The sequence below is a fragment of the Neoarius graeffei genome, chromosome 12, assembly GCF_027579695.1.
Source record: "Neoarius graeffei isolate fNeoGra1 chromosome 12, fNeoGra1.pri, whole genome shotgun sequence".
Classification (NCBI taxonomy): Eukaryota; Metazoa; Chordata; class Actinopteri; order Siluriformes; family Ariidae; genus Neoarius; species Neoarius graeffei.
Window position 1 is genome coordinate 22868083 of NC_083580.1, and position 24378 is coordinate 22892460.

At 40.2% G+C, this 24378-nt stretch overlaps 1 protein-coding gene across 1 annotated transcript in view; it reads left to right on the forward strand.

Annotated features, from left to right (window-relative positions):
• The first annotated feature begins 432 nt into the window (after window positions 1–432).
• Window positions 433–24378, forward strand: part of psmd5 (proteasome 26S subunit, non-ATPase 5) — a 28829-nt gene continuing 4883 nt past the window's right edge. The window contains exons 1-9 of the mRNA XM_060935687.1: window positions 433–611; window positions 4292–4436; window positions 4515–4628; window positions 12776–12904; window positions 13155–13264; window positions 17532–17674; window positions 17778–17969; window positions 18079–18188; window positions 21296–21436. Coding sequence (XP_060791670.1) covers window positions 439–611; window positions 4292–4436; window positions 4515–4628; window positions 12776–12904; window positions 13155–13264; window positions 17532–17674; window positions 17778–17969; window positions 18079–18188; window positions 21296–21436 — 1257 coding nt within the window. The 5' untranslated portion in view covers window positions 433–438. The remainder of the gene's footprint in view (window positions 612–4291; window positions 4437–4514; window positions 4629–12775; window positions 12905–13154; window positions 13265–17531; window positions 17675–17777; window positions 17970–18078; window positions 18189–21295; window positions 21437–24378) is intronic.

Genomic DNA, 24378 nt, shown 5'->3' on the forward strand with positions numbered 1-24378 from the left:
AGCTGGGATAGGCTCCAGCTTGCCTGCGACCCTGTAGAACAGGATAAAGCGGCTAGAGATAATGAGATGAGATGAGAATCTTCCTGAATGTATCAATGATGATAAAATGTATTGAATGCTGAACATTATGATTAAAACACAAACGCCACACAAAAATCAACCATTCACACAGTGCGCACGCACATACGCGTTCATACACACGCGTGTATAAATAACATGTCCAGTTAGATGAATAATACGTCCAGTTTATGTTTTTTGTTTGTTTGTTTGTTTGTTTGTTTCTCAATAATTAGATGAGCAACATATCCAGTTTTGTGTAGCTCCGATGTGCGTGGTAATATGGCGGCCAGATGGCTTCACTCTGATTGGCCAATGAGCTCTCCAGATATTTTACGTAGAGATCAGTGGTCGTGACGCATTTCAAACATTCTGAGCATCATGGCGGCGGTTATCGGAAGTTTGCTAGCAGAAATAGCCGAAATGGAGGATCCAGTTGAGGGACTCAGGAGCCTTCGGACGGCTGTTTTGGCGACTCCGGTTAGCTCTTTGAGGGAAACCTTATCCGTTGCGCAGCTGGGAATCATTTTCTCGCTGCTGAACACGAATGACAAGTATGTTTTCAGATAGCTGAGTCAGCACACGACTTCCCAAATGGCTCACTGTTTTCCATGACACAGAGGGTTTAAAGTCACTCGTTATATATAGGAAAGAGTTCAGTCCTAAATGTATGAAAACGTACTTGGACCAATTGAATTATTAATAAACTTTTGATGTTGTAGTAACCATTATTTTATTCCCTACTGGTCACAGTGGGACAGGTGTTATTTTGCATTCATCCTACTGAATGCAACAAACCTGGACCAGAAGTACAGAGCTGAATCCCAAATGTCTGGATCCCTGTTAAAAATTTTTTTTTAAAATCATGCACTATGTAGGGTATAGAAACTATTATGTTATACCATATGTAGTGCAGTCACTATGGTAGTATTTACATTACATGGCATTTAGCAGATGCTCTTATCCAGAGCGGTGTACAAGGAGTGCAGAAGTCAGTTCCACAAAGTCCTAAACTTTTTAGACAAGAAAGTTCTAGTGCCAGGGGTGGCACGGTGGTGTAGTGGTTAGCGCTGTCGCCTCAAAGTAAGAAGGTCCGGGTTTGAGCCCCGTGGCCGGCGAGGGCCTTTCTGTGTGGAGTTTGCATGTTCTCCCCGTGTCCGCGTGGGTTTCCTCCGGGTGCTCCGGTTTCCCCCACAGTCCAAAGACATGCAGGTTAGGTTAACTGGTGACTCTAAATTGACCATAGGTGTGAATGTGAGTGTGAATGGTTGTCTGTGTCTATGTGTCAGCCCTGTGATGACCTGGCGACTTGTCCAGGGTGTACCCCGCCTTTCGCCCGTAGTCAGCTGGGATGGGCTCCAGCTTGCCTGCGACCCTGTAGAACAGGATAAAGCGGCTAGAGATGATGAGATGAGTTCTAGTGCCAGTTGAACAAGTGACAACCATACTTAGTGTAATATTCTATCCACATTCACTGGATGAGCAATCGCACGCTCTGATTGGCTACTCTTCTACTAGGCTATCAGCTCATATACCATGAGTCAAGGAAAAACAAAATGGCAGAGCATGTTGCTGAACCAAGTGAGGATGAAATAAAAACTCTACTTGAAAACAAAACCCCCAAAAATAAAAAAGCAACAAAATATGGAATAAAAGTATTTGATGGTAAGAACTCATCTCATCTCATTATCTGTAGCCGCTTTATCCTGTTCTACAGGGTCGCAGGCAAGCTGGAGCCTATCTCAGCTGACTACGGGCGAAAGGCGGGGTACACCCTGGACAAGTCGCCAGGTCATCACAGGGCTGACACATAGACACAGACAACCATTCACACTCACGGTCAATTTAGAGTCACCAGTTAACCTAATCTGCATGTCTTTGGACTGTGGGGGAAACCGGAGCACTTGGAGGAAACCCACGCGGACACGGGGAGAACATGCAAACTCCGCACAGAAAGGCCCTCGCCGGCCACGGGGCTCGAACCCGGACCTTCTTGCTGTGAGGCGACAGCGCTAACCACTACACCACCTTGCCGCCCATGGTAAGAACTTATCTTTTTTATTTTTCACGAATTATTATTATTATAGCAGCATTTTTCACACATTGCTACTGTCATTTCACCAGTTTGTTTACATTCTAAGTGGAAATTATTTTGTCAGATGTTTTGTATAAATTTTTATTTATCGAATTTGAAAAAAAATGCTCTTTTTCTCAAAATCCAGTGAATGTGGATATAATAAACACTCGGCGCTATGCTCCTGGTCAGCTATCAGCTCATGTACGGCTCGATTTCATGGAATAACTGTTAAATATTCTGTTGAAGTATCAATACTCAAACAGCCAAGGAAACAAATCAACCATATAAAGTATAGCTAAATGGAGAACTCAAACTGCTAACCCCAGGCTGAACGGTACACAGCCTGGGTTGGTCTTGACCGAAATGCAGTTACACAGTGGGCAGGGGAGAGGTGCAGCTTGAAGAGGTGAGTCTTCAATCTGTGCTTGATGGTGGTCAGGGAGTCAGCAGTTCTGACCTCAGTGGGAAGGTTATTCCACCAACGGGGAACCAGGACAGAAAACAGTCTTGAGCAGGCTGGGCAGGAGTGGAGAGGAGGAAGGGCCAGGTGACCAGTAGTAGTAGAGTGTAGGGATCTGGCTGATGTGTAGGGGCGGATCAGACTCTGGAGGTATGCTGGCCCTAACCCCTTGAGAATCTGGTAAGCTAGCACCAATGTCTTAAATTTGATGTGAGCTGCGATAGGTAGCCAGTGCAGGTTGGCAAGCAGAGGGGTGACATGGGAAGAACGAGGAAGGTTGTAGACCAGACAAGCTACAGCATTCTGGATGAGCTGCAGGGATCTGATGGCAAAAGCTGTAAGGCCAGCAAGGAGAGAGTTGCAGTAGTCCAAGCGGGAGAGGATCAACACTTGGACCAGGAGCTGAGTAGAGTAGGTGGTAAGAAAAGGGCAGAACCTTCGGATGTTGTAGAGGAGGAATCTACACGTCCGGGTCACTGCAACGATGTTCGCTGAGGAGGAGAGTTTGTCGTCGAGCACGACTCCTAGGTTCTTCGCACTGGTTGAAGGAGACCTAGAGATGTCCCCCATGGAGATGACAATGTCTAGGGGTGGAAAGGATGGAGCAGGAATGTAGTACCAACTGAACAAGTGACAGCAATACCTAGTGTAATATGCAGTTGAAATACCAATACTCAAACAGCCAAGGAAACAAACCAACCATATAAAGCACAACTAAATAGAGAACTCAAAACGGCTAACCCCAGGCTAGACTGTACACCGCCTGGGTTGGTCAAGACTGGAACGCAGTTACACAGTGGGCAGGGAAGAAGGGGAGAGGTGCAACCTGAAGAGGTGAGTCTTCAGTCTGCACTTGAAGGTGGTCAGGGAGTTGGCAGTTCCGACTTCAGTAGGAAGGTAATTCCACCAACGGGGAACCAGAACAGATGGTCTTGAGCGGGCTGGGCAGGAGTGGAGAGGAGGAAGGGCCAGGCGACCAGTAGTAGCAGATCATAGGGATCTGGCTGGCATGTAGGGGTGGAACAGAACAGACTCTGGAGATACGCTGGCCCTAATCACTTGACAGCCTGGTTAGATAGCATCAGTGTCTTAAATTTGATACAAGCTGTGATAGGTAGCCAGTGCAGATTGGCAAGCAGAGGGATGATATGGGAAGAGTGAGGGAGGTTGTAGACCAGGTGAGCTGCGGCATTCTGGATGAGCTGTAGGGGTCTGATGGCAGAAGCTGGACAGCCAGCAAGGAGAGAGTTGCAGTAGTCCAACGGGAGAGGATAAGTGCTTGGACTAGGAGCTGAGTAGAGTAGGTGGTGAGAAAAGGACTGATTCTTTGGATGTTGTAGAGTAGGAATGTAGTAGGAAGCTTAATCACAAATGGTCCCTGTTAAACATACAGTGCATAATTCAGTTTATAGAAGCAATCTCGTACCCTACATAGTGGACTATATGTCTAACAGGAATCCATTTAGGATTCAGCTCTTTACTACTAAAATCAGTAACTATGTAGGGTGTAAAAGTCAGTGTTGAGCTTATAGTGTAATACAAGAGGGAGAAGCCACTATTTACAATCTCTGATCTACGTATCTTACAGGTCAATATCTCATTTGAAGGCAGTTACAAAATATTAATCAGTGTTAACTGATGTCTATACTGCTTTAGCACTCATTGAAATAAAAAATGACAGCTGTGTGTGTTTATAGGGAGCAGATAGAAGTTTGTGTGGAGATTCTGGGACGAGTCTTGGAGGTATTGGATCCTGCCCACCTGGCTCGCAACTGCAAAGTGGAGCTCCAGAGTGGACTTAACCATCCGGATAATTCTGTCCGAGTGCTCGCCCTCACTCAGGTCAGAAGTATGTTCTGCACTGCATTTACGTTATCTGTTTTGTTAAATGGTTTCATGAACTGGTTCATGTGGTTGTAGATTGGCCGGGTGCTCAGCAGTGCTGATGGGATTGCACAGGTGACAAATAATCCCGAGATTCTCCAAGATGTGATCCAGTGCATGGGGGTAGAAAGTGTAGGTGTATCTAAAGAGGTATGGCGGGTATTTTCTGTGTCATTGGACCTATAGACTTACATATTCCAGTTTTGTTCCTGAGTATCTTTACCTTCTATTGATGGGAATTTTAAAGGTGTTGACTGCAAAGTCATCTGAAATTTTCTTTTTTTTTTTAAATTGTGCATGGCATTTTCCCATGTCTTGCAAGAACAATATCATGCAGACAAGGTATGATCGTTTTGATGTACTGAGGGTCGCTTTTCTCCATTTTGGGACTGAATATCCTACCTCTTGAGGTAAACAGTATGGCCGTATGGAAACAGTCGAATGTGAGGAGATTTAATTAATTAGCATAACTGTGGAACTGTGTCACACCAAGATGGCGACGCGCAGAAAACATTGCGACTCTGCATCGAACTCGGAGAGTTTTGAGTCGCAGGGATGTAATTTATGCAGAGACTCAGATTGTTGGCGTGCCCCTAAGACGCACTATTTCGAATAATGAACGCATTGTCGAGAGGGGCAGGGGTCAATATGGACGCGAGCATTTTATACCCTATTTGGAACATTTTGTGGCGTATTACAGACCCTCCAGGATTTCGCGATGTTGCGATTTGCAACTTTAACACAAATTCAACCAATCCCCGCGAATTCAGGGCGGTGTTGCAATTATATCCAATCACTGCAACTTTCCCGCAAATTTGACCAATCGTTGGCGTCGTCTTGAGGTGACGTCGACAAACTACCTTCCGCCTTACTTCCAGTGTTGCCAGATTTGGGGGTTTCAAGTGCATTTTGGCAGGTTTTGAACATATTTTGGGCTGGAAAACGTCAGCAGTATCTGGCAACACTGCTTACTTCCGTGTATACGTTCAAGAGAAGCAGCATGTGCGAGTCAGTGTTTATATAGGCTTAAATTCTGTTACTGAAAGTGTGTTATGTTTACAGTGAAGGACTGTGTGCACTTTACATTATTTTACTTAATACAAGAAATTAATGGATGCCAACATTTTTGCCAAAATGGTATTTTATTTTCCATTGTTTAGGCAGCTTCAGCATCATACTGTGAGATTCTGTTCAAATTGTTTTTTTCCTTCTATGAAGCCTGAGCCATTTATTTTATTAGTTTATAATTATTGTTTAATTTAGTCTTCAGGAGAGACTGCCTACACACAGTACTAGTATTAATAGTTTTTTTTCTTACATGAAAGCTGAGGCATTTATATTATATTTTAAGGTAACTTCATGTTGTGCTGTGAGGTTCTCTGCACTTTAACTTTTGAACCAACAGGTGCATTTGGATAAGTAAAGCCTATTTTTCTGCATTTTTGTAGTCCTGGCAGGGCTCGAAATTAACTTTTTTTCTTTGTGTCCCCCAGTGGTCCCGAATTCTGTGTTGTATTGTCCCGAATGGAAGCAATAGTGTCCCCATTTTTTTCCTCTCTGAAATAACCAGTGGTTAAAATTATCATATGAAGTTACTATTATATTTGTAACTATGCGATTTTGAACCCTTTATATCATTTTTACAATAAGTCACAAGACACAAGCAACACATGTCCTATACATCATCTACTTCAAAATTACAGTTATTGCATTTTCAGTTTATTAAACTTTGGCGATCTCACTGTATGAATAGATACCCGTTTATTTAAAGGGGCCAACTAGCTCATTCAGAAAATGTTTCAACTCCCTACATCTGCAGTACACTTTAGTTGAAAATAAGACCCCTTTTATGTTCATTTTATCTACTTATACCTTGAATATCTGTTGGCATTTATAAGGCCAACTTATAATTTTCACCATTACCGTTATCCATAGCCCTGTGTTGACCTGGCGACTTGTCCAGGGTGTACCCCGCCTTTCACCCGTAGTCAGCTGGGATAGGCTCCAGCTTGCCTGCGACCCTGTAGAACAGGATAAAGCGGCTAGAGATAATGAGATGAGACCGTTATCCATTTTTATGAACTTTCCGTTATCCGTTTTATGAACTTTCCGTTATCCATTTTATGAACTTTCGCTGCCGAAAGCAACATCAGCATAGTGGCAGGTCCGAGCCTAGTTGTGCTGCTGACTGACTAAACTTTCTGAACGAGAAAGACACCAAGAAAACTCACTTATTCTGTTGAACGGTATCTTCCGTCAATATCATCCACATCATTCCTGTTGTATTTTATAACGTGTCTAACAGTGTTCATTAAGTTCATTCAGTTGCTAGCGTTGCCTGCAGACCAGGCGATGACACTTTGGATCCTGAAGGTCCCGGAGACGTTATGTCTGGGCTTTCAGTTTCTTCCCCGCGGTCGGTCCGCTTCAACCACTTCAGCATTTTTGTTCTGGCAAGAGTCGGCGCAGCGTGTGCGGTAGCAATTCCATTCCAAGTCCATATAATGCGGACTCCGGCCGAAGATTCTAGAACAGAATGCGCTGCTCTGTAGCCTACGGATGCAGGTGCATCGAAAGTGTAGCTACTATGTATTTTTCGCTGTTAACGTTTTAAAATTAAAATTGACAAATTAGGTGAATGTCTACGTATGTGTTACGGCTTTGTAAATAATATTAATGTAGAACTTTTTTTCTAGATCTATTTTTTTTCCATTGTCCCGGGATTGTCCCAGATATGATAATTTTGTGTCCCGATGACATTTTTTATGGTCCCCGGGACGTCGGGACACCGTTAGTTTCGAGCGCTGAGTCCTGGTAATCTTTTATATTGGTAAAGTTGTTTATAGGACCATTTCTCAGTGTCTTTTTTTTTTTTAATCAATAGTTTTTCAGTAATAACTTAATATTTAACATATCACTCAATTTTAATCACAAAAAGAGAAAATCGCAACAATTTCTCGCAACTTTCACTTCCTCCCGCAATGTAATCACAACAAAAACCTAAAAAACACCGCAACTTTCATCGCAATTTTTTGGAAACCCCCCCGCAACATCAGACATTTTAGCCCGCAACAATCACAAAAAAGGCCCGCAAAATCCTGGGGGGACTGGTATTACTTGACTTCATGGTATCAATATCGAAAATTTTGCACAAATATGCAACTTCCAACATAATTATCTGGATATTCAACAGATTTCAGCATCGGATGAATTTGTTTTGACCGCCGCCATATTGAATATACATCGGACCCGTTTGTGTATTTACGCCGCCCCGTTTGTAGCGTCCCAAGCGAGTAAAACCTGATCCAAGTCTTTCGCTAGGTGGCGTCTTACGGTCTATGTACGAATATTCGAAAGAGACAAGAAAACATGGATAAGAAAAAAAAGAAAAATACATCTATTTTGTCATTCTTCGGCAGAGAGTACATTCACCTGAAAAAACTGATACCCCTGATACCCAAGGTAATTAGTCATTACTAGATTTACAACAACAACTACTGCAACGTCAACTACTACAACAGCAACCACTACTGCTACTACCACTGGTGACTACTACTGTAAATTACTACTTGTAAATTATAATTTACAAGGAGGAGATAATATAGATGTGATGTATAGTGGCCTGTGGTTGAATTCCAAAATATTGTCACTGATTAAACAATATCTCAATATATTTGGTTGAAGCATTGATTTTTGTCATCTACATTGCTTCATATGGCTTCTAACATAGACATATAAACATAGATGCCGCATTCTGCGTAGAATCATACGTCATCCTCACCGCCATATTGGATGTGGCAAAGTGGAGATTCTTCAACTGTCTCTGGTATAGCGTCTAGACATTAGCCGAGAATAAAGATGCCTCATTCATGTGCTGCGTTTAACTGTACCAACAGGTTTACCGTCCAAACGAGATCACATGGGATTAGCTTTCACAGGTGAGACTGGAAAAATACTTTTCAATACTGTTCCTTCAGTCTTCAGTTTCCCAGCTCGTCTCCACCGGGTAGGCGTATAGTTATAAGCAGTGAGAATTAGATAATACAGTGCCACACTATGATGAACGTTTTTGAACGTATGATGAATGTTTTTAACCTTTCTGAATGTGAAGGAATCAGTGATGTATTTTGTTTTGGTATGACGTTAGAACCTGGCCGAACTCAGTTTGGCGGTCATTCAGCTCACTTTATTCAACGAGAGTAGGTCTGTGTGGTGACTCAATAAATAAAACAGTAAATTTTTATTTTCATTCACTATTTCCAGTTTTTCCACTATTTCCATCATTTATCATATTCAGTCTTGTAGGTTGGTTATTGTGGCCTCAGGTTTTGGTAGCTTGCTACGGTATGCTGACTGATTAGCTTACCTGAGCTATCTATCGCGTATCTGTCGCTAGTTTGCAGTGTACAGGGTATTTCGCACACTATTTATAACCATCACATTAAAAGTTATATATGTTGTTTTGATGCCTGTTTGTTTCCCAAATATATACGTGTGTGTCTTAATGGGTGAATAAAAGGCATCGAGTTAAATATTATTGTAGAAAGGTGCTTTATGAAGTTCAGTCCATTTACTTGCATTGGTTTACAGGGAAGATTTGCCACATCAAATATGGCGGACACTCTGACGTATCCCAGCAACGGGGCCACCAGCTCAATGCAGCGTCTATGTTTATATGTCTATGGCTTCTAATACCAAAAAAAAAACAGAATTGAGAAGAAAAAAACAGACAGCCCCTGGGCTGCCCCAGCTGTTCATTGGGCTCGCTTCGCTCACGAGGTTCGCTTCAACTGAAGGATAATCACTGGGCCCCCCATTGTAGAAATGGGCCCCTGTTTTTTCCCAGGAGGGGCCCTGTGGGCCCCTTGACCTGCAAAACAATCTGAATCTCTGTTTATTCACGAATAGATCCATGAAACAAAAGACGAATATATCTTTCCTCTGTTACTGCTTTTGTGTGATCATTTCCTTCTCTGTAAGATCAAAGCATTAGGTGTGTAAGTCCATACTTGCTACCGTGGATTCCAGCCCATGCATTCTAAGGCTAAGATAGCTAAGCACTAGCTAGAATGATCTAGTTATCTGTCCAGAAAAATGACATGTCCTCTAACCTTGCTCTGTCTTGCAGTTGCACTCACTAGGCAGGCTTTCCTTTTCTTTTCTGCTGGCTTTTAGCTGGCGGGAGAGCGGAGTCCGCCATGTTTGCCCATGCCAACTCTTTTTAGTTAACAGTAGGTCAGACACACCCCACGGTAGTCGCGTGATATTCCTGCTCACTTGCTTCGGCAATCTCCAGAATCGTAAAATGTGGGACACTTTTTATCTCGGCAAAACATTTACACACAGGATACACAGTGTGTGCAGTGGCGAAACATCTCAAAACTCCAACAGCAATAGAAATAGAACATTTTGCCCAGAATTCAGCTTTGCAATCGGGACCTTTTAATTGCTTTCACCTTTTCATCTGTCCTCATTTCTGAGCATATGATATTCAATTATACCTAAATGAGAGAATACCGGATGTTATGAATCACAACAGAGTACCCTGGATTTGGAGACTGTCTCTTTTAAACAAAAAAAATTTAAATAATAATAAAATAAAATAACAGGAATGTCTAGAGCCCAAAATGGCAAATACAACAGTGTCTGTTGTATCTACGCTGTGAAGCAACAAGAATGAATAATCAGGATAATGTGCTTAAAAATGCAAAATAGCACAAAATATATAAAAACCTAACAGACACTCAACATTAAATTATGTGAAATTAGTTAACGTCTCTTGGTATTTGCAAATATAGCTTTGCTTAGACTCCACCATTTTGCTCAGTGTAAGACATACTTGAGTGTATTCCGTCCAGCACAACACATATTAAGACTTTCTATAAGAATTCATATATATATATATATATATATATATATATATATATATATATATATATATATAAAATCTGTGTGTGTGTGTGTTATTTACCAGCTGGAAGGTCCGTATCATGAAATACCGTGACCAAGGCCCTCTGGGCCGAGGTCAGTATTCAAGGCCGAGGTCACGGTATTTCACGATACGGACCGACCTTAAGCTGGTAAATAATATATTTATTTTTTCTTTACCAAATTCTAACAGAAAACGAGAGCGCCCGAAAAGGAAAGCCGAGCCGAGCCGCCATTTTGAATCCTCATTCACGGCTGAAATGCAGATTGCTTCCTCCTCAGTATACAAGTGCACTTCCATGGCAGGAAAAAAACTACATCTTGCCGCCTATGCAGTCCCCTATTTATACAAAATTGAGTCATTCAGGATTCAGGCATGTTTTTGCTCGGCGTTAGCAACAGTTACAGATTTTTAGCTTTCTCCTGAAATGTTTTCTTTTATTTTGTCTTCCTCAGGGTAGTAAAACTCACTTTCACTGTGAAGACTGTTATCGCTATCCATGATGTAAAATTAATGCTATTATGCTGAGAAATGCTGGCAAAAATTTATAAGATTTTTGATAAAAATCTTGTAAATAAATCTTATAAAAAAGATAAATGTTGACAAAAATTGCTACTATGTTTGTTGTTGTTGTGAACGAGCGAGTCGCCAGAGGTCCGTAACTGGGGTCCGTATCGTAGGATACGGACCTGCTCGCCAGCCAATCAGAGCACAGGATTTGATGGAAACCAGACCACGAAAAAATAAATATATGTTATCTACCAGCTGGGAGGTCCGTATCGTGAAATACCATGACCGAGGTCTTGAAAGTACTGACCGAGGCCCTCTGGGCCGAGGTCAGTATTCAAGGCCGAGGTCACAGTATTTCACCATACGGACCGACCTTAAGCTGGTAAATAATTTTTTTTTTCTTGACCAAATTCTAACAGAAAACGAGAGCACCCGAAAGGGAAAACCGAGCTGAGCTGCCATTTTGAATCCTCATTCATGGCTGTAATGCAAATTGCTTTCTCCTCGGTATACAAGTCCACTTCTGTGGCAGGAAAAAAACTACATCTTGCCGCCTATGTAGTCCCCTATTTATACAGAATTGAGTCATTCAGGATTCAGCCATGTTTTTGCTCGGCGTTAGCAAGTTACAGGTTTTTAGCTTTCTCCTGAAATGTTTTGTTTTATTTTATTTCTTCTTCCTCAGGGTAGTAAAACTCGCTTTCGCTGTGAACACTGTCGTTATCACTATCCATGATGTAAAATTAGTGCTATTTTCCTGAGAAATGCTGGCAAAAATTTATAAGATTTTTGATAATCTTATAAATAAATCTTATTAAAAAAAGATAAATGTTGACAAAAAATGCTACTATGTTTGTTGTTGTGAACGAGCGAGTCACCAGAGGTCCATAACCAGGGTCCGTACCGTAGGATACGGACCCGCTCGCCAGCCAATCAGAGCGCAGGATTTGATGGAAACCGGACCGTGAAAAAAATAAATAGTTATTCAGATTACAGCCTGTGTTTAAACAGAATTCAGCTCCACTTCTGTTTCAGTAATCTTCCAGTATTTTATATAGTTCCAGGAGTTCTGTCAGTTCCGGTTTAGTTCAGGATCTCAACCTACTCAAGTGCTGTTCATACTGTACAGTACCTCACCTCTGTCTGACCTCTCTGCTGTATAGTCTTGTTTATGACCCTGGTCCTCCCGCAGCTTTGCGCCGTCAGAGCTTATTTGCTTACTGCCATTTGTCACTTTGCACCTTTCCAGTTTATTTGTTTTCATTTATCTTCCTTTCAATGCTGCCACTTTTGCAGTTTTTATTCTCATTCATCACAATTCTTGTTTTTAGCACTATTCATGCACATTCACTTTTACAAAGCACATATATAGATAGATATTTTATCGGTACATTTTTATCTGTATATAGTATAGTTGGCTTGTTTTTTTAAATTCTATTTTATGTTGTACAGTGTGTCTTTTTTTTTTTTTTTAACTTGTCTGGTAACTTGCTGCTGTGTTGTTACAGCTAATTTCCCTGCTAATGATATTATAATAATAATAATAATAATAATAGTAAATCTGTCCTTTTTTCTTCTTTTTCTTCTTTTCTATAATTTTTTTCTTAGTTGATTAGTGTGTATGTATATTACATATATGTAAGGACATTGAGAAATTTTTTTGGAATGCATGAGAAATAAATTATCTATGAAATACTGATCCTTCCCAGATGTGTAAGGATATGGAGCTAGTGGTTCAATAACCTTAGGGCTGTAGCATATCTTGTTTGAATGACTTGTGCTATTTTTCTTGAAGCAGCTAATATACATTCATGACATTTACTTTTGGTTGTTGTTGTTTTTTGTTTTGTTTTTTCAGGCGATATCTGCCCTCAGCAAGCTAAGCAACACCAAGGCAGGGCTTGACACGCTGTTTCACTCCGATTTGTTAAAAAATCTCAAAGAAGTGATGGACATCAGTGACGTTGTCAGATACAGAGTATATGAGGTGTGCATCAGTTGTTCCACTGACACCTGTACTCCTTTTAAAATTTTACATCTTCTCTGCATGTGTGTGTAAGTCAGTCATGTGACCATGATGTGCATCTGTGTACCTTTGCACTTGCATGGGCATGTACACACCACACTGTATGTGTACATACATACATGCATTCATTTTTTATATATATATATAAAAATAAAAAAAATGTGGGTATGTACACGGACAGTATATAATGAGTGTGTGTGTGTGCACGCAGCTGGTGGTGGAGATTTCCTCTGTGTCCCCTGTCTCACTGGGTTACTGCGCCAGCAGCAGCTTTGTCTCTAAACTACTTGAGGAACTGACTGGAGATGATGTTCTTATCAGGTAACACTCCACACACACTCCAGTTGTTACATTTTAGTGTGTCAAACCAAGTAGAATCGTATTTATACCTTTACAGTGTGGCAAAATGTCAAGCATCTAGTACCTTTATACCAGAAAATATGGGAATACACAACACTTTAAAAAGTGCAAAACACTGTATAAGTTGTCTTAAAAATTATCTCTGAAGTTAGGCTTTCAAGATATGTGCTTTTTTTTTCAGAAGAAAAGACCATACAGATCAAATAAATACAGATTAAATAACCTGATAGAAAACAAATGCTTTGCTAGATGTGTTCCCTGGATAGTGATACTGTATGAGCATCATTGATAATACATAAAGCAGAGTTTTGATTTGACATCAATGTCTTGCAAAAGTATTCATCCCCCTTGGTGTTTGTCCTGTTTTGTTGCATTACAAGCTGGAATTAAGATGGATTTTTGGGGGGTTAGCACTATTTGATTTGCACAACATGCCTACCACTTTAAAGGTGAAAATTGTTGTTTTATTCCGACACAAACAATAATTAAGATCAAAAAACACAAATCTGGAGTGTGCATAAGTATTCCCTCCCCCCAAAGTCAATACTTTGTATAGCTACCTTTTGCTGCAATTACAGCTGCAAGTCTCTTGGGGTATGTCTCTATTAGTTTAGCACATCTAGCCACTGGGATTTTTGCCCATTCCTCAAGGCAAACTGCTCCAACTCCTTCAAGTTAGATGGGTTGCGTTGGTGTACAGCAATCTTCAAGTTATGCCACAGATTCTCAATTGGATTGAGGTCTGGGCTTTGACTCGGCCATTCCAAGACATTTAAATGTTTCCCTTTAAACCGCTCCAGTGTAGCTTTAGCAGTATGTTTAGGGTCATCGTCCTGCTGGAATGTGAACCTTCGCCCCAGTCTCAAACATCTGGCTGACTCAAACAAGTTTTCCTCCAGAATTGCCCTGTATTTAGTGCCATCCATCTTTCCTTCAGTCCTGACCAGCTTTCCTGTCCCTGCAGATGAAAAATATCCCCACAGCATGATGATGCCACCACCATGCTTCACTGTAGGAATGATGTTCTCAGGGTGTTCGGTTTGCGCCACATATGGCATTTCCCATGATGGCCAAAAAGATCAATTTTTGTTTCATTTGACCAGAGAATCTTCTTCCATGTGTTTGGGGAGTCTGCCACATGCTGTTGGGCAAACTCCAAACGTGTTTTCTTAAGCATTTACTTTTTTTCTGGCCACTCTTCCATAAAGCCCCACTCTGTGGAGTGTACAGCTTAAAGTGGTCCTGCAGCTCCTTCAGTGCTATCTTTGGTGTCTTTGTTGCATCTCTGATTTAATTCCCTCCTTGCCTGAGTTTTGGTGGGTGGCCTTCTCTTGTCAGGTTTGTAGTGGTGACATATTCTTTCCATTTTGCTATAATGGATTGAATGGTGCTCCCTGGAATGGGAGCTCCATACTTAAGAAAATATGGTAACCCCTCGAGTTGATTTTTCATGGACACACAGGGATCCCAGCCGTGTATGTCCGTCCATCTGTGCCCCTCGTGATTCTGATTGGCTGTTTGATTTTGGCGGGAACTAGAAGCGCGAGTGTGCCTACATAACTTATTTTTGTCTACACATAATTTCATATTTATCAGGTTTTTCCGCCGAGAACAACTCAAACAGCGCAACAAAATAATAATTTTTACAAACTTTAATACAAACTTTAAAAAGATGTCAGAACAATTTAACCAAGGAGAGAAAGATGAAGTCAAAACTGGGAAGAGAAAGAGAGTTTTTGTTAACTTGAATAAACACAACGTTTATATTACTTTCACAGCTTTATTGCTCTTCACCATCCATGCCTCAGTCACTGCTCAATTCACACTTCCCTGCATAGCAAAACAAAAAACGTGCCCCCTCTACATTCCACAGGTCAAAAGTAGAAATTATTTTACCGTAAAGAACAGAATAAAAGGGAAGTACATGTTAACAGTTTTGACAGAGGAAGAAAAGGAAAGAAGACATGAAAGAAAGGCGAAGAAATCTTTCACAAGAAAAGCGACAAGCTGAAAGAGAAAGAAAACATATAAAAATGAATTAATAGAAATGATGAGTTGTAGGAATTTAATTCTAAATAGTGATGTTGATTTTGAAATCACTGCGAAATCCTTTGGGATCTGACAAGTTGACCTGAATCCAGTCAGTGTTTTCATGAATCGTGTATCTTTTGTTTTCAAAACATTTTGCTATAAATCCCTAAAGCACACTGCAGTTTATAGTAATAAAAAGAATAATATACATGAGTTTGGAGAAATTTATCTTCTTGTGATGAAATTGAAACGCATCAAAATACATCATCTGTTGCATGTTTGTGTTCATTTGAATGGAAGCTCCGCTATTAGGTAGTACTGTACCTGATTTTATATTAGTGTTGCAGAGTCAGGGTCCTTCCAGAACAGGTTGATTTATACAGACATCAGGCCATCCTTAAAAAAAAATCCGTTTCCTGTCCACCGGGTGGGCAAAAAAAATTTCAGTCGGGAGGGAGGGATTTTTTTTTTTTTTTAATTATATATGGATGGATAAGAAATCGCAATGCTGTGTTTGCTTTTTCTTTCAGTACTTTTTTTTATTACAAAAGCAGACACATTTAATAAAATATGACAGTTAAATCAACTGAAACTTGTACAAAAACTTTAAGTTAGCATTTTAAATGCTGACTGCAACATTTGCAAAACTTTTACAAAGGTACTTAAAATGTCCGACACACGGACTTTTTGTAGTTCTAAATCGACCGTTAGGCCTAGTTAGGATGAAATTACACTATTAAAATGATCACTGAATGATTTGTTTTTCTGAATCTTTACTATTTTGTTGTTCGCTAGAATACCATTTTGCGATTTCACACTTCAGCAAATGTTTGAAAACTCCGGATCTCCTTCCTTCATGGTGGCTGCCATTTTTTTGTGCCGCACGGCGCATGCGCAGAGCTGATTCGACAGGGCTTTCCACAAGCGCCGGCTGCCGGCCGCACAATTAAGTCCAGCCGGCTACTTTAATGACTATTTTTGTAGCCCACAGGCTCTAAATATTAATTTTCGATTTTAATAAAATTAAATGTTTATCTAACGGACTGACAATAATGTCAAACTGAACCGTTGATCAAGGGAGAGTAACTCATCCGCGCCCCGACATGCGGTCTGCGCGCGCACTCAGCTGCGTGAATGTGTCATGCACCGAAAATAAGAGATTTACAAGCCAGGAACGCCTCATGATGCAATACGCAAGAAAAGAAAGAAGATTTACTGCCATTTTACTTTGTATTTGAGTAAAGTGAATAAATAAATGGTCTGTGGAAAATACATTTAACCCTGGGAATTGCGTGCACAGGAGTTTATTTTGTGTTTACCCCCCCCCGGCTACTTATTTGTCATGGCTGGCTAGTATGAGCCTTAGTGGAAAGCCCTGGGAATGCGTAAATGTCCAGTTCGATTTTAGATTTACGAACCCGAAAAAAATGTCGAAAAACCGGCGTTAAAAAAAAAATTTCGCCCGCACAAACGGCACTCACCCGGCCGGTGGACCGGAAACAGAACATTTTTTAATAATGGCCTCATGTGACAGATCATGTGACACTTTGCACACAGGTGAATCTTAATCAACTAATTATGTGACTTATGAAGTGATTTGGTTGGACCAGCTCTTATTTAGGGGTTTCAAATGAAAGGGGGGTGAATACCTATGCACACTCCACGTTTCTGTTTTTTCATCTTAATTATTGTTTGTGTCTCAATAAAACAACTATTTTGCACCTTTAAAGTGGTCGGCATGTTGTGTAAATCAAATGGTGCTAACCCCCCAAAAATCCATTTTAATTCCAGCTTGTAATGCGACAAAACAGGACAAACACCAAGGAGGATGAATACTTTTGCAAGACACTGTAAATCATGAACCATCCATAAATTTGAAAATAAATCAGATTTTTTTAAACGATATTTTTCATTCTGTTTTTATGATTAATTGCCTAAATCTACTATATTCTAACGTCTACTAAAATCTAATATTTTTGTCATTTTCATTTTTAATTACAATACACTGACAGGATTTTAAAAGCTTTTAGTCTCATGATACGAGTGTGTGTTACACTAATTGATGATTATCTGTAATGTGTATTACTGCAGTTGTTTTCATAGCTTTTATTATGTTCACTGATTGTTCGGAGCATGTATTATGAATAAGTGCAGTGTGTACGACAGATCACTCACATTAGATCACGCACTCATTTAGAGCAACAGCTATAGAGATGGTCACTGGTCTGGCCCGGAGCCAACATTGCCGTCAGTACCTGGCGCAGAAGGGAATCATAGATAAAATATCCAACATGATTGTGGCCGCGGACTCGGATCCCTTCTCCAGTTTCTACCTGCCAGGTTTGTGTGTATGCGTTCATACATATTTGCATTTTGAATACAATAAAGTGCCTTTTTTCCAGCCTGGTTAAATGTGTTGGTGTGTGTGCACGCACGCACGCAGGCCTGGTGAAGTTCTTTGGGAACCTGGTCATCATGGACAGCCCACAGCAGGTGTGTGAGAATTACCCAGTATTCCTCAACATGGTGTTTGCCATGGCAGTGTCCTCTGACTCCACACAGATCCCTGTTGCCCTGGATACACTGGGAGTGCTTGGTGGTACTGTTGAAGGCAAACAAGTCCTGTACAAAACAGGTGTGTGTGTGTGTCAGACTATGTTGCATTTTCTGGTGAAAGTTATATCTTCTCTATTGTATATGTGATCTGTATGTGTTTGTGTGTGTGATCACTCTCTGCTTCTCAGGTGAACAGTTTAACACCGTGATAAAGCGAATGAGTGAGTTAGCCCAAGGTAAAGCTACTGATCTCAGAGTGAGGAGTCTGGAGGCCATTGCTCAGCTACTCACACTGCCCGTATGTATTTGTGTATGTGTATGTGTGTGCGCATGCAGCCTGCTCTGGACTGACATTCCAGCACAACCTTGGTTACATTAAAGATTAGAATTGTCTTTTGTTTAGGGCTGTCAAAGTTAACATGATCATAACGCAAAAACGCGTTATGCATGCACATTCTGTACCCCTCCCCCATAGTTTGGGAAATCTGGAAGTGACGTAACGCGAGCGAGCGATATAGCAAGTAGCTGGTCGGCATAAGTCGTGATAAAGTGCACTTATGTACAGAATCAACTTATGTTGCTGCATTCTGTTTACATACAATGTGTGTATTTTTTTTTAATATGCTTTTGATGGTCCACAGGGGAGGGGAAAAAAAAACTTGTTCAGGTCCGTGTGTGTGTGTAAGCGTGGGCTGCACACGAGTGAGAGAGTTTATTTTATCCTGAGAAATTTGTGAGTTATGTAAAGTGTATGTAAATGAAATTTTTGCTCATGAAATGGAGTGTATATTTACCAGTGAGTTTTTGCATTTGACTGGAAAACATCTTTGAGCTGTGTGGCTTAACAAATGTATGTATTTGGGTTTTGTATTTTTATGTTCTTTATTTAAAGAAAGCCCACCACTGTTCTCCAGAGTCCAAATCACCCAGTTAGTTTAGTTTAATTTATTGCATCGTTTGAGGTTGGAAGTTAAGTACAGAACTAGAGGAAAAGACTTTATTGTTTTGTTCACACTATAATTTTGAGGGTTTAGCACAATTCAAAGTTAATGCTGCTTTATTTTTTAAATGCGGTGGGGGAATAAAATACCCACAAAAATAATATTTGCTGTGTCCTGCCTTATCCTTCCTGACCTGGCCACATACATTTGCATAAAGTAAGCAGATTTGTCCACTCCCACTCCCCAAAAACATGAAAAGTATCCCTTTAAGGTACAGTTAGAGAACAGATGAAAAAATGTGCAATTAAATTATGATTAATCGTGAGTTAAGTCAGGGTTCTAAGTAGACCAAAATATCAGCGAAGTGGTACCAGTCATAACAGCTGGGGGTTCTACATGCTTGGAGATGCATTTCCTGGCATTTTCAGGCCTCCCTGAAAGTCACTCTTTTTTGGTAATATTAATGAGATTTTTTTTTTTTTTTTGCCAAAAGTTACTGTGATTGTTTTTGATTGAAGATTCTTATAATTAATACTCAACTTATATGACCTAAAACATAATCAGATTTTCACATAAGTCCTAAAAGTAGATAAAGAGAACCCAGTTAAACAAATGAGACAAAAATATTATACTTGGTTATTTATTTATTGAGGAAAATGATCCAATATTACATATCTGTGAGTGGCAAAAGTATGTGAACCTCTCGGATTAGCAGTTCATTTGAAGGTGAAATTAGAGTTAGGTGTTTTCAGTCAATGGGATGACAATCAGGTGTGAGTGGGCACCCTGTTTTATTTAAAGAACAGGGATCTATCAAAGTCTGATCTTCACAACACATGTTTGTGGAAGTGTATCATGGCACGAACAAAGGAGATTTCTGAGGACCTCAGAAAAAGCGTTGTTGATGCTCATCAGGCTAGAAAAGGTTACAAAACCATCTCTAAAGAATTTGGACTCCACCAATCCACAGTCAGACAGATTGTGTACAAATGGAGGAAATTCAAGACCATTGTTACCCTCCCCAGGAGTGGTCGACCAACAAAGATCACTCCAAGAGCAAGGCGTGTAATAGTCGGCGAGGTCACAAAGGACCCCAGGGTAACTTCTAAGCAACTGAAGGCCTCTCTCACATTGGCTAATGTTAATGTTCATGAGAACACTGAACAACAATGGTGTGCATGGCAAGGTTGCAAGGAGAAAGCCACTGCTCTCCAAAAAGAACATTGCTGCTCATCTGCAGTTTGCTAAAGATCACGTGGACAAGCCAGAAGGCCATTGGAAAAGTGTTTTGTGGACGGATGAGACCAAAATGAAACTTTTTGGTTTAAATGAGAAGTATTCTGTTTGGAGAAAGGAAAACACTGCATTCCAGCATAAGAACCTTATCCCATCTGTGAAACATGGTGGTGGTAGTATCATGGTTTGGGCCTGTTTTGCTGCATCTGGGCCAGGACAGCTTGCCAATCTTGATGGAACAGTGAATTCTGAATTATACCAGCAAATTCTAAAGGAAAATATCAGGACATCTGTCCATGAACTGAATCTCAAGAGAAGGTGGGTCATGCAGAAAGACAACAACCCTAAGTACACAAGTCATTCTACCAAAGAATGGTTAAAGAAGAATAAAGTTAATGTTTTGGAATGGCCAAGTCAAAGTCCTGACCTTAATCCAATCGAAATGTTGTGGAAGGACCTGAAGCGAGCAGTTCATGTGAGGAAACCCACCAACATCCCAGAGTTGAAGCTGTTCTCTATGGAGAAATGGGCTAAAATTTCTCCATAGAGTATGTCCGAATGTACAACATTCGCATGGTGGCATGCCGTCGCCCCCGCATGGGGATAACAAGAGAAAATTAAACAAAAGACCACATTTTCAAGATTAGCACATCTTTTTATTAGTCTAGCAGCAACTTTTACAGGCATGTTGGCAATATTGTGGGTGCAGTGGTAAGGAAACATTGCCTATCGGCCTGATACGCTGAAAAGGCCTACTTAGAATCCTGTTAACCATGGACAATGATGCAGTTAAATATTTTAATCGATTGACAGTCCTACTTTTGTTAGATTAAGCTAATAAAGACATTTATTATTACCTTTTTTCACCAGTCTTTATCAAGGGTGCCAGAAATTCTGGAACTGATTGTGTCTTTATATACTGAGACAGTTTTCTAACAGGTGTGACAAGTGGAGGCGGTTAGGGACGGGGTGGAAATTTCGTCCCAATGCAGATCTTTAAATCACAATACACAATGTACAAAAATCCATAATTGTCCCTGCTCTCCAGTTGAGAAGGCTGGTTCTGGTCTCTTCACTGTTGATAACGTTAGGCAATCTTGTGCATCTGAGAGCTCACAAGTATAGAATAAGGAGCCATGTGTACTCCTTCTGGTAGAGTTTCTGGTTGTTCTCTGAAATAATGGGAAAGAACAATCAGGTGTAGAATGTGTGTGTGTGTGTCACGCAGGTGGAGCAGCAGACGGATGATCTGTTGCGGCTAACGGAATCGTGGTTCTGCTCTCTGAGCTCTAATCCGATGGAAATGATCAGGAACATCAGCAGCCAGCCGTTCCCTGAGTTGCACTGCAGCGCACTACGCATATTCACTGTAAGTTTGGGGGTCCCCTATCTAAAGCATGCTAAACAGGATGCACTTGCATAATAATAAATCATGATAAAAGGAGCTACACTACCGTTCAAAAGTTTGGGGTCACCCAGACAATTTTGTGTTTTCCATGACAAGTCACACTTTTATTTACCACCATAAGTTGTAAAATGAATAGAAAATATAGTCAAGACATTTTTCTGGCCATTTTGAGCATTTAATCAACCCCACAAATGTGATGCTCCAGAAACTCAATCTGCTCAAAGGAAGGTCAGTTTTATAGCTTCTCTAAAGAGCTAAACTGTTTTCAGCTGTGCTAACATGATTGTACAAGGGTTTTCTAATCATCCATTAGCCTTCTGAGGCAATGAGCAAACACATTGTACCATTAGAACACTGGAGTGATAGTTGCTGGAAATGGGCCTCTATACACCTATGTAGATATTGCACCAAACACCAGACATTTGCAGCTAGAATAGTCATTTACCACATTAGCAATGTATAGAGTGTATTTCTGATTAGTTTAAAGTGATCTTCATTGAAAAGAACAGTGCTTTTCTTTCAAAAATAAGGACATTTCAGAGTGACCCCAAACTTTTGAACAGTAGTGTATAATAGTTATACTATTACCATTATTCCCTACCAGTATAGATGATTAGTCCAGGTGCAGAGCATCACTTGAAATACAAAAGGAATAAAACCTTAAGGGGTGTGCTAGTAGGATATAATCAGTGGAGTGAGGTGATAAGGCCTACAGCAGGGGTTCTGAACCTTTTCTGCTTTAAGGCCCACCTATTCATATTTGTAACGAGTTGGGGCCCAGTAAAAAAAAAAAAAAGATCCCTAATTATTTTGTCTTATTTATTCAATTAGAATCTAATAATCTATTGTAAAATGTATTAATGGAACGCAGTATCACTTCCTGTTGCAGATGGGAGCCCAAGAATTAAATAAATACAATAAAAACAAACTGTTTTTAATTGTAGGTATTGTATTTAAAACTGTAAGGATGTGCCAGAAGTCAGCATAAAACCATGCATGCAGGGCGTTCTCAGTCAAAAGGGGTTAATGATCCAAAAGTGGAGTCTGGTCCATTAACACAAGAACTTATTGCCATGTTTGTGTACAGCAAACAAGCAAGTTATTAAAACCAAGAAGTACACTCAAAAGAAGTGGATATAGAAACCGCTCAATGGGTTAGATCCTTGCATGCTAACAAAGAAGGATTTTTCCTATGAGTTGGAAAATTATCCATCCGTTGAGTTCCCCAGCATCTCAGAAAACCTGGTGCTGCAGACATCGTTCTACACGGACAAACAAATGAAAACCTGGAAGAGCATGGAGGCGTACAACTTTTTATATGTGGCTGGGTTAAAGATCTGGGGATCAGGACACTACAAGATAGAAGGCAGTCGACAGATCTAAGTGCAGGTAGAGTGTTTATTCGCAGGCGTGATATTTACAAAAGCAAAACCAAAAGCAGAATATTTAAACAGCGTTATAAACATGGCTAGAAACAAACGTGACCATGATAATGCGTCGCAAAGCCTCCATGAAAACAGCGTCTGTATCTGTGCGTGCTGATTGTGCTCAAATCAGTAGCAGGTGTTTCCCCATAACGACTGGGTCCCAAGAGCTTATACAACGTGCTCTATGAGCACACACGGCCGCTCGAGCTGCGCCAGACTCAAGTGCTCAAAGGCATGACAGTCAAGTGTTCACCTACTGTGTGACTGCAACTTTTAGCTCGTGTATATCGCCACCAAAATACCTCATTTTCATCGATAACCCATCGCAAAGCATCACAAACTGTAGTGTGACCGTAACTTAATGAGGTGGATGTGACGTCAGATGCAACCTAGCAATTATACCCTACTACGAATTTAAAAATTAACTTCAACTTGGGGGGAAAAAAAATTTGCGGCCCACTAGATGATGCTTCATGGCCCCAGTGGTTTAGAAATGCTGGCTTACAGTGTAACTACTGTTAATACTACAAGCTGATTATTTTCAAAAAAACAGTACATCCTAAAGGTTTTTTTTGTTTTTGTTTTATTCCTCTTCTAGTACAGCAGTCTACTACTGCTTTAATAATTTAAAGAAAGACACACAATTCTTATCCACTTATAATGCTGAGGAACATCCACAAAACAAGTTCCTGTTATTACTTGTGTTACAACATGCTATAAACAGTGGTTCGTACTCAGGTCTCTCTTGATATTGATAAAAATGCAGCTTATGTTACCAAGAAACCACTTCTACTGAAGACTTTATCCTGTGTCAGAAAATAAACTCAGTGTTATCTCCTTCCAAAAGAGACTTTTTCTAAAAACACTAAATAAATGGATTCAGTAAGTATTCAAACCCCTTTATTTGTTGCACACTTTAATCATGTTGAGGATTTGATTTTGAATGGATATAAATGCCATTTTCACCCATCAGTCTACACTTCATCAATCAGCCATAATGACAAATTGAAAACGTTTTCAAGATTTTTTAAAAATTAATCAATCAAAAATTGAAATTTCCTATTCACAAAAGTATTTTAGAGCCTTTGCTATGGCAGTCCAAATTGTGGTCAGATGCATATGGTTTAATTATCCTTCTCTGTCCGAAATCACTCACCATTCACTAAATAGTGGACTATATAGTGAGTTCGCCATTTTGTAGTGCTGTCCAAATGTATAGTGAGAATTATTACACCCTATATAGTGGACTCAGTGTCCCACAGTGCACCGTGAAAAGTAGTTTACAACCGATGGTCACTAACCAAGCGAGAGATGTGTATGTATGTGTGTGTGTGTGTGTGTGTGTGTGTATATATATATATATATATATATGTGTGTGTATATATATATATATATATATATATATATATATATATATATATATATATATATATATCAGGCCTAGAAATTCATATATTTTTTCACCAGCCAGCTGGA